Source organism: Gadus morhua, chromosome 7 (genome assembly GCF_902167405.1).
Source record: "Gadus morhua chromosome 7, gadMor3.0, whole genome shotgun sequence".
In the NCBI taxonomy this organism is placed as follows: Eukaryota; Metazoa; Chordata; class Actinopteri; order Gadiformes; family Gadidae; genus Gadus; species Gadus morhua.
In genome coordinates this window covers 28,916,455-28,927,916 of record NC_044054.1, presented here as the reverse complement: position 1 = coordinate 28,927,916, position 11,462 = coordinate 28,916,455, and the positions used below count along the sequence as shown (strand labels likewise).

The 11,462-nt window shown below is 52.6% G+C and overlaps 1 protein-coding gene across 1 annotated transcript in view; it reads right to left on the bottom strand.

Moving 5' to 3' along the window:
• Nucleotides 1-11,462, bottom strand: part of amot (angiomotin) — a 35,504-nt gene that overhangs the window by 12,440 nt on the left and 11,602 nt on the right. The window contains exons 4-9 of the mRNA XM_030360905.1: nt 7,753-7,962; nt 7,276-7,331; nt 6,816-6,876; nt 4,310-5,309; nt 590-992; nt 224-514 (exon numbers count right to left, since the gene is read on the bottom strand). Of these exons, the coding sequence (XP_030216765.1) occupies nt 224-514; nt 590-992; nt 4,310-5,309; nt 6,816-6,876; nt 7,276-7,331; nt 7,753-7,962 (2,021 nt within the window). The remainder of the gene's footprint in view (nt 1-223; nt 515-589; nt 993-4,309; nt 5,310-6,815; nt 6,877-7,275; nt 7,332-7,752; nt 7,963-11,462) is intronic.

Here is an 11,462-nt window from a genome sequence, read left to right as displayed (position 1 = left end):
TACTTTCTAAACCACAAAAATCTCAACTATGATCTTTCATTCTGTTATTATGGATTAGCCATTCGTCTTGAACAGGAACTAATCAAACAACCATTTTTTTCATCTTATAAAGGCAGCAAGGTTGAGCACACACACAACGCAACCCACTGTCAATCCCCTTGAAGGCAGTTTGCGCTATAAAACACGTAGGGGTCGTTAAACAGCCAGAGCGTTTGCTTCCTACCTTCTGCAGCTTCGAGACCTTCTCCCTGAACGCCTCCATCTCCTGCCTCAGCATCTTATTCTCCTCCGTCAGCATGTCCACCATCTGGTGCGCCCGGCTCATCATGGCGAACTGCTCCCCCTGCAGGTGGTACTGGGAGTGCGGGTGGGGGAAGTGTCCGGCCTGGACCGGCTGCTGCAGCTGGGGCTGGGGCTGGGGCTGCGGGGGCGGGGCGCTCTGGAACTGTTGGTGATGCTGCTGCTGCTGCTGCTGCTGCTGCTGCTGCTGCTGTTGCTGCTGCTGCTGCTGCTGATGGTGGTGGTGTTGTAGCTGAAGTTGCTGCTGCTGCTGCTGTTGTTGGTGGTGTTGCTGTTGTTGTTGTTGTTGTTGCTGCTGCTGCTGCTGTTGCTGTTGTTGTTGCTGGTAGTGGTGGTGCTGCTGGTGGGGGTGCATCCTGTGCGTGGAGCCGTAGGGGTCCTGCGATAGGACCTGGGCCCTCTGGGGGGGGGGGCCGTACATGTGCTGCTCCCCTTGCTGCTGCTGCTGCTGCTGCTGGTGGGGGGGGGGCCCCGGGGGGCCGCGGGGGCCCATGCCGGGGTACAGCTCGCCCTGGCTCTGGGGGTGGGCCCCGTGCGAGGGGTGGGGGGAGTAGGAGGCGTGCGAGGAGCTGAGCAGGCTGCTGAGGGTGGAGGACTGCGTGCGGGACAGGGAGCCCACCGAGGTGACGGAGGAGGTGGGGCTGTGGTGGTGCAGCGTCCGCTGGGAGTGCACCGAGCCGTCTTTACTGGACCTGGGGGGCGGGCGGGGGGCGGGGGGGGGGAGGCCAGACAGGAAGTGATGAGACCACAGTCATGCTTCAATGAATTAAAGCAAAAATCGTTTGGATACATTTCAACTTAAAAATCAAGTTTGCGTTTGTAAATCGTACTTCCTTATTTATAAAACCGTCTTCAAAAGCACCCACACGTCACCCATAGAATGTTTACCAACTCCGGCTGGTCTTGGCAGTCTCGATACTCACCTAGATGCTTACATCACACTAGAACGCAGATCAACGTGGTTTTTTTTTTTTTTTTTTTAAACCCCTTTCGAAGACAATAAACGTAGACAACAAACGCGCAGAGAAACGATTCAAAGTGATCCTCGGGGCTCCTCTTCAAACCCCCCCGTTCCCTGCTGACCACCTGTGACCGGCGTGCCGGGGAGATCAGACCCGACTCAGAGGCTCTGGCTGAGTCGAGGAGGAGGAGGAGGAGGAGGAGGAGGAGGAGGGCATCGTGGCAGGGCGAGCAAGCTGCTGCTTGTCGCGTATTGATGATTAAAGCAGCAGCCTGCCTGCTGACGGTTGATTAGCTCCCAGGTACGGCTTCGGGTCTGGGCTGGAACCGGTCCGACCGGCTCTCTACCCGCCGTGCCGTCGGTGGGCGAGGCCGCTAGGCTAGCCCATCACATCACTAGCGGTGGTTAGCACCACGCCGCGCCATTGCAATGAGAGGCAGCCTATGGCTAATGGAGCTAGGGCTAGCCGCATGGAGCTCTGGAGGCCAGCTCTGTCTTGAGAACAGCGGGCAGTATGTTCCAGACAATGGCCTCCATACAAGTGTCTGTGTCTGTCTCTGTCTCTTTGTGTGTGTGTGTGTGTGTGTGTGTGTGTGTGTGTGTGTGTGTGTGTGTGTGTGTGTGTGTGTGTGTGTGCAGCCAAATAATTGTTGTTATTTGTAATTATATATGTCACCTCAACTAACCTCCTGTGTTGACTTTTTACAATCTATAGATGAACAAACATTTGGTCAGTCTCAATGTAAAATGGGAGGGACAAATTTAGTTAACAAAGGAAGAATGTAACGTGCTATCAGGCCGTGATTGGCCACAACACCTTTATTGGCGGAGAATCGGGAATCTGGAATCGTTTTCTGAACCCCAAGAATCGAAAATCGACTGATTTGTGAAATATCTAATGATTCCCACCCTGACTACTGATCTGCAGTCCTCTTGCTAGCGTCTCTTCAGCCACAACATGCTGTGCTACATGTCTTCGACGGTGGCAGATGTAAAAAGGAATTCCATCAGCTAATCCCTTGTTTTGACTCAACGTTGTTGTGAGCTCTGAGGTTCGGGATAGAGAGCAGTCAATCAAGGTGGCTCATCAACAAACTCTGCCTCAACAAGCCAGTCCCAAGAAAAGCTCTTTTTGGCAGATTCAGCGGTTTTCCAGCAGCACTAAATGCTGTTTATGTTAAAAAGTTGGCGCTTTAAAAAAAAGCCCCAAACTTGGAATTCACATCAACACTTTATTCCATTTGGTTTAATGTTCTCTGAGGGCTTTGTTCCTCCTGAGCTCAAAGAAACACTTTAGTGCTGATCCGCGTGCCGCGTTGCTTATTGCCGCCTCAGACGTTGTGTTTGCTCACCTCACATTCCAAACTAATCATTCCAACAATGGCTGGGTGCTGGATGAGCGTTTTCTATGTTTGACTCACGGCAGCCCGGGAACGGGTTTGATTCCCAGAGGACAATTACCTTTTGGAGGAGTTTGCCCTTTGTTTGTTTTTTATACTCTGGGCCAAACACTTAATGCCAATTGAGAATGAAAGATTTCAGTTCTGTTTTTTTTGAGGTTGTCAAGTAGCATTCAACCTTGTTCTGTATAAGTTATATACAGCCAAGCGATCAATGCAATCAAATGTACCTCGACTTCCCAAAGACTCGTCAATAAGAAGCTGTGGACTTCGTGTTGTTTAAGCACTGTAACGTAACCCAGACATCACGGTCAGAAATTCGTAAATCATGAATGGATGACTTCTTATTTTCTATTATCTTTACAACCGTTTCATAAAGATACTAAACTCATTCATGCAGCAGTAAGAGCCAAAGATCCAGATGTTTAAAAGCTGGGCACGATAATATACACGCATGTGTACATTCCAGTCTTATTAAAAACATGTGCGTACATGTGTGGATGTACGTGCACATGTGACGTTTGGCCTGATTGTGTACGGGGTTAAAATGAATGGAGGAGAGCAGGCGTGACCGATTGCATAACAATCATGCGAACGCACCGATGAATGTGTGCCTTTGTTGAACCGACCTGAACTACGGCTCAGGACTCAACGGCTGCTGGCTGCGGCCGGAGAGACGCAATCTCTCATCCAACAGTGGAGAACTCAAGGTTTACAAAGTAAAAGTCCCGCTGAAATGTGGTTGAGGCCGAACCAGGCGACTCGACTGATAACGCGCACCACTGGATGGTGTTGCACGGTGAGCAGAATCCCAGACGGTTCACTCAAACAGGTAATTTCACAACCTCTTACTCCTCATAATAGAGATCCCTCTGCTGTTCTCTACACAACTGTTCCGCCTGCAGAGCCAGTGTGCTGCAACGTCTTTTTGGATAAAGAGGAACTGCAAAAGTCAAGAGTCGGCAAATTGATTGGATGAGTGTTTCGAGAAAGCAGAAACGGACACTGGGTTTGTCATCCGTCCGAGTGGAAAGCGGCCCCACCTTGGGTTCGAAACTCGTCCCGCGTGCCGGTGGGCATGACAGCGGCCTATCTGCGTCTCTGCTTTACGACCCAACTGTCACCCTGGATTTCCCCTCCGCCGGATTACACAACAACAGTTTTATGGCGCAACGCTCACACAAGTCGCCGCGCTTTACGAGAACAAACACCAGAACAGGCTTTTAGGGTTTCATGAGACACCACTTATGTGGGGTGAACATATTTAGCTATCTCCAACCCACACAAAGTAAGAGTTTTTTCGTTTTTTTATGTATAAAAAAAAAGAGGTTTTTTTTATACATATGCTGACTGATCCCAGAGTACCAAGATCCAAAAAAAAGCAACAGTGCATTTGTTGAAGTAAACAGCAGAGAATGCAGGTAACAAGTAGCAAATTCACGTGTAGTTGCCCTAGAAGTTCCCAATCATAAGACAGACCCCTTAAAATCAACTCAAGTGGGCCGGACAGCCGGAGGGTCACCCAGGCCAGGCCCTGATCCCCACCTTCCCCCAGACCAACCGAGGGGTGCGGTGTCTGACCCCACCTGGGTACCCTCCGGCCCACCGACGGGCCCCCCCCCCCCCCCGCTTCGCACGCGCTGCCCACCTGAACGAGCCGTACTCGGGCGGCGGCTGGTACCGGACGTGGGGCACCTCGCGGGAGTGCTCGCGGACCCTCTGCTCCTGGTAGAAGTGGCCCCCCGGCGGCTCCTGCTGCTGCTTGGGCGGGGACCCCATGCCCTTGAAGGGGTACTCGGGCGGGGGGCCCCGGTGCCCCTGGGGCTTGTAGTAGTCCCCCGGGGGCCCCGGCGGCGGCGGCAGCTGCGGGGAGAGCGGTGCGCTGGTGACGGGCGCGTGGGCCTTCACGCCGCTGGTGGCCAGCGACAGCTGCATGAGCCGCTCGCTCAGGGAGCGCACGTGGCCCTGCTTCAGCTCCTTCAGCCCGTCGTCCTGGTGCACCTTGCCCGCGCCGCTCACCCGCTGCACGGTGGGCCGGCCCTCCGTGCGCACCTTGGCGCCCGTCATGCCCGTCACGTAGAAGGCGGCGCCCACGGAGGCGGGGTGGGGCGGGGGCGGCTGCTGCTGCTGCTGCTGCTGGGGGGGTGGCGGCTGAGGGGGCCCGTGGCCGCGGAAGTACTGCGACTGCACCTTGGCCTCCTCGTAGGTGGGCAGGTCCTCGGGCCCCTGGCACTGCCCGCCGCTGCCGCCGCTGCTGTTGGGGCCCCCCAGGCTCCCGCCGCCGCCGCCGCCGCGGGGGGCCGACAGCTTCTCCATGCCGCTGTCCGCCTGCAGCTCCTGGCCCTGGGGCTCTTGGCGGGCGTTGTGGGTGGTCGCCGAGTGGTCGTCCACGGGGCCCCCCCCCGGGGCGGGGTACCCGGGCCCGGGGCCCGCGCGGGCTCCGTCGTGCTGCTGCTTGAGCAGGTAGTTACGGCTCATCTGCTCCTGCAGGAGGCGCTGTAGGACGGTGCTGCCTCCTCCGCCTCCTCCTCCTCCTCCTCCTCCTCCGGCGCTGCTATTGGACGCTTCCTCGGCGGCAGCCCTCATCTCGGCCTCGCGCTGGCCACGCCCCTCATGGAAGGATAGGCTCCGCCCACGGTCTATGCTCCCTGGGAAAGGCGACGTGCGGAGAAGGGAAGAGGGACGGATGAGGAAGAGGAGGATGGGTTTAGAAGGGGAGCGCGGAGATGAGAACACGGGCGACGCACGGACGAAACACGGGGACGAAGCGGAGGATAAAGGTGAAGAGATGCGGGGAGACAAAGGGACAGACAGGGAGAGAGACAGTCACGGAGACAGAGAGACAAAGAGAGAGAGAGAGTCAGAGATAAACAACACACCTGTACGTCCCAAAACGCACACAGACCCACTCTGCCGCAGGGGAACCATTGACGCATGAGAGCAAAACGATACGAAAAAGATGGCGGTAAAACAACAGGACCAAAAGAGGGCCGGCTAGCCTCAACATGACTTCCTCCCCGGGCGTCAGAGTCGCTCAGCCACCCGGCAGGAAGAACAAAAAGCCCCCAACCAGTTTATCCACATCCAAATTAGGAATGAGTTTGATCGTGACATTTCTACGTGGTAGGGAGTCTTTCTCTGGTGGACTACAGAGAACCCAACGTCCTGGATCGGAGAGAACGGAGCGATCTCCAGAGACGGTTGGGCCGTGTCCGACGACAAAGACACGATCCAGCTCTGGAATTCCAGTTTACTCACTGTTGCAACACTTTGATTCAGACCTCTTTAAGGAGTGTGTGCGACGGACCCACGCCTATTACATGAGTATGATGACACTTTGTGACTTAGTAGAGTGCATATTTGAGTCCGTGTGTCAGAGGGGTAACCGTCAGAGCAGATGGTCGTTCAGCCCCAACCAAGAGATGACAAGAGGTTTGTCTTAGAACTCAAGGGTACTACTACAATCGGGAACATGTGACCAGTTAAGCCAACAAGTTCAACTTTCACATAGATAAATGAGTGTGTGGCGTTGTAATGCCACGTGACTGGACGATGTTGAAATACGATGTGTATCAAGTTATCATCTTTTGATTGGATTCAGTTCAACATTTTCCCCAACACAGAAGAGTTGTCGGCACGGTGCCACATGACAGAGTGAGGTAGAGAGCAGTGTGATTTCAGTTAAACATTCAAAGTCGTCAAAGGGAAAGCCACCGGACGCAGGGTGTCTGTGAGGTCAGCAGGGGGCAGTGACATCAATTAATTCACACGATTTATGGAATTAAATGAACATCAAATTAATTTACGCTGGGATAAGTCGTCATCATGAATTCAATTAATTAGAATTTAGTTTCAGGGAATTTGTGCTGCAACATGTGCTTCATTATTAATTCATGGCCGTAATTTATTCTCCAGATTATTCTGGACGTATCGCTATTTCAATCTTAATGTACAACATATTGCCTTTGGAAAATTTCAAACTAAAGTCAGCTGTTGGACAGTTTGGGGGGGCCCTTTCGTGGCTTTCCTTTGACAAGGTTGAAGGTTTCACCCCGGAGATGATCCCTGTCTACAGAAGAGGAGGAGGAGGAGGAGGAGGAGGAGGAGGAGGAGGAGGAGGAGGAGGAGGAGGAGGAGGAGGAGGTAGGCATTACATCTAGAGCTCTCTGTCATTCTTCTCATTCTCAACGAGGAAGAGGCTTTTTTCCGAAACATCTGTTGGCAAATCGCATGACACATGGGGGAAGAAAACCAGGACACAGGGGTTAGGATGGACAGGGCAATACATCAACTTCTCCACATACAGGACGAGAATGAGAGAGACAGAGAGAGACAGAGAGCGAGAGAGAGAGAGAATACAGTCATATATTCATAGCAGTAATATAATAATCCATAATAAACATCCAGATCCATTATTAAACATGTTCTGGTCGCATTGTATTCCGAAATATTCACGACAAATATTTTTCCTTCAAATCATACTGAATGAGGTTTGACCTCGTCAAACTATGTTTTCTAACATTTCAGCTCATGCTAACATTTAACAGAGCTGCGGTCGAAGCCGACAATCCTCCACCAACAACCCCGAGCACAGACTCCCGCAGCATAACATACTTCCACTGCCATATCCTGCAGTTCCTCCACAAAATCTTCTCTCTCTGACTCGCCCTCTGAAAGGCCGCCAGCGACAGGAGAAAGAGAGAGAGGGAGGGAGGGACAGAGAGAGAGAGATAGGATGAGGATGGGAGGGAGAGGGGATGAGGATGGGAGGGAGAGGGGGAGAGAGAGGGGGTGACATGACGGACGGTGTTGTTTAGATGAGCAGACGATGACTTATCATTTGTTTAAAAAAGCACCGTGCATTCCTGTGCACGCCTCTCAAAAAGGTTTACATGTATTTAGATATATTTCACCGCGCGCGCGCGCGCACACACACACACACACACACACACACACACACACACACACACACACACACACACACACACACACACACACACACACACACACACACACAATGGTAAAGCCTTCTAGCTCCGTATGCTGCCCCCCCCCCCTCCGCCCCCTACCTACCCAGCGAGGTCCACCTACCTGTGAAGTCTTTCTTTTCGGGGGGGGTGCTCAGTGGGGGAGGGGGTTGCTCATGGCCGGGGTGTCCGGGCAGGGGCTGGTTGTGGGGGGGCGAGGAGAGGGCTTGGGGGCCGTCCGATCCCGGGCTCTGGTCCTCCTGTAGACTCAGCAGGTCCTCCAGACGCTCCAGAAGGTAGAGGCGCTGGTCCACGTCGCTCACGCCAAACCACTCTGGGACAGAGGAGCACAGCAGAGGGGGGGGACGACGACGACACAGTAAGGTCGTTGGTCATTGCCATCACAGGGTAGAACAGAGTAAGAGAGCAACGCGCGTGAAATGGTCACGTCAAACACGGTTTACGTCATTTAAGTATGCGCATTAAAACTGATTAGCAATTTGGTTGATTTTGAATCACAGATCGACGACATCATTGAGGATGGAGACTGAAGGAGAAGAGTCAGTGAAAGGGGAACGCAGGGGCGGCCATTCTTTCAGGGTAAGTAGCCGCCGCTTGTAACGGTCGTTTCTCTTGCGTTTGTTTGCGTACATTCCAGTAAACATCTCCAGCTCTCTTCACACACAATGGGTTGGCATTAGTCACGCTAACTCAGACACACACACAGTCACACACACACAATCGCTCGCACACACACACACACACACAGTCACACACACACAATCGCACACACACACACACACACACACACACACACACACACACACACACACACACACACACACACACACACACACACACACACACACACACACACACCTGGCTTGTTTGAAAGATGGTAGTAGAGGGCTGCTGCATTCTTTCAACATTGTTTGAAATGACCCTTTCACCATTTGTAAAGCACTTTTAAAAATAATATGACTTCCTGTCAAGCTTTCCCCGGAGCCCGGGTGCGTGGGAAACGGGAAACTCGGAGCTCCTCTTATCCATCTGCTATCCCAGAAAGAGACTGAGACTTTTATCGGGAATGGGACGACATTCCAAACGTATTAAACGTTTATAGAACAGCATCCTGGAGCAGTTTGTAGTTAGATCAGTTTCACTTTAACCGGCTTTCACTTCATCAAACCAAAAGTGACAATGACAATATATTCTAAATAATAACCTTGGATAAAACCAACAAAGGGATCAGTCTTAATCCATCCAGGTTCAAGTTTGCCAGCATTGTGTAAATAATACTCAATAGCTCCCCAACACATCGTGTGAAAATTATTTGGCTAATGATTATGTTCCTGAAACACTTCTTGAGAAAAAAGTGGAGGAAGTACTTTCAATGACATTCCCCCTGGAAGTCATTGAGTAACTCATCATTCAGCGCGACACGGGCGCACGCAAACAATACTTATCTATCCCAACCGTCGCACATACCTCAACACACACCACAGCCACTCTCAACGTCTGCATTGGAGTTCTGGGAAACCGAACGCCGGGGGGAATGTGATCCATAAAGGCAGGACACACACACGAAGGAAGCAGCCAAACGGGTACACACCCCAGAGATATCAAACCAGGATCCCGCAGTCAAATTCATCAGGAATGTGATCCCTCCTGTTTGATGGGCGACTGTTTAAGTGTTTACATCGTTGGACACACCAACGTCGCTCACCTCCGATCATCTTTAATAAAAAAGGTAACGCGAGAGAGACAGACGGATAGATAGGCGGGCAGGCAGACAGCCAGGCAAGTACACAGACAGGCATGCAGGCAGAGAGATAATAGACAGGCAGTAAGAGAGATACAGAGGCCGGCCCTTCCAGTCAATAAACATCAAACAACTGACCCCAAAGCACAGCAGCTACGTCCCTGCCTCACAAACGGTCATTCAAACGTCTTCTCTTGAATACAAAAAAACAGTTAGTCCAGCACGTTTCCAAGCTCCTACCTGCGATCCTTTGTCAGGGAATTCTGGCCACAATCCTTAAAAACCCAGTGCACCGAGGAACAAACCCTGAGAAGAATCCCAATCCAAATCCTCCCTTCTTCTCAGCCTACGAGCAAGGCACAACTGCGGTCTCAGTGAACCGTCTGCAACACTCCCCCCCACCTCCCTCCCCCGCCCAGACAGGTGGGAGAGGGAGGGGCCGAGGGGTTGGGCACAGAGAGACAGGTGAATCTGGCGCCCATCCAGAACTGGGTCCCGCCCACATACCTGCTCATTGTTGTCCCGGTGCCCAACTTCACTCTTTGTTTTTTGGTTCCTCAAACGGCAACATTTCACACATAGTCAGGCACGCACGCGCACACACGCACACGCACACACACACACACACACACACACACACACGGCTCTTCAGCGTTTTAGGTGGCCTGTGAATCTTCTGTAGGTAAAATCATTATTTCTCATTAGGCTTTTATGCTTTCTCTCAGTGCAAAAGCCAGAAATGTACTCGGCTTTCATGGACTTTTTCCAATTCTCGGGCCTTCTTGTCAGAGATGCGCCCTAGCTAATGAATGAATCATTATTAATATAAAAATAATAATTGCTGTTGTAGAACATCTGGGAATCTGCGTAGCTAACAGATGTGAACATTTCTAGATACTTGGAGTTAACTAGTCCACAAGGCTAGGCTGATCTACGGATAAAGCTAGCGAGACCCAGCATAGTCAGGCACACACACACACACACCTATGATGATTCAACCGTGACAGCCGAACCCGCCGCGCGATGTTGTCGTCCCCGTACAGCTCCATATATAGAGTAACCATGCGTTCAGACCCTCAGACTGCAGGCCGTCTACTGAGGTTACCAGCTCTCACTCATCTCCAATGGTCTCCCCAGCAACACGCGAGGAGACCAGCGACCACAGAGCGGAGACCAGCGACCAAAGACCAGTGACACACGCGGAGACCAGCGACCACAGACTAGTGACACACGCGGAGACCAGCGACCACAGACCAGTGACACACGCGGAGACCAGCGACCACAGAGCAGAGACCAGCGACCACAGAAGAGTGACCCACGCGGAGACCAGCGACCACAGAGCGGAGACACAAGCTGAGACCAGCGACAAACTGAGACCAGCGACCACAGACCAGTGTCAGGCTGAGACCAGCGACAAACTGAGACCAGCGTCCACAGACCAGTGACACAAGCTGAGACCAGTGACAAACTGAGACCAGCGACCACAGACCAGTGCCACAAACAAGCTGAGACTATCGACAAACTGAGACCAGCGACCACAGACACAAACTGAGACCAGGGACCACAGACCAGTGTCAGGCTGAGACCAGCGACAAACTGAGACCAGCGACCACAGACCAGTGACACAAGCTGAGACCAGTGACAAACTGAGACCAGCGACCACAGACCAGTGCCACAAACAAGCTGAGACTATCGACAAACTGAGACCAGCGACCACAGACACAAACTGAGACCAGCGACCACAGACGCAAACTGAGACCAGCGACCACAGACCAGTGACACACGCAGAGACCAGCAACCACAGAGCGGACACCAGCGACCAGACCAGTGACGCAAACGGAGACCAGCGACCACAGACACAAGCTGAGACCATCAACCAGCCACAAACTGAGACCAGCGACCAGCCACGAACTGAGACCAGCGACCACAGACACAAACTGAGACCAGTGACAAACTGAGAGCAGCGACAAACTGAGAGCAGCAACACGTGCGGAGACCAGCTGAGACTAGCGCAGAGACAGCACAGAGACCAGCGACCACAGAGCAGCACAAAAACGTTCAGGGGATTTCAG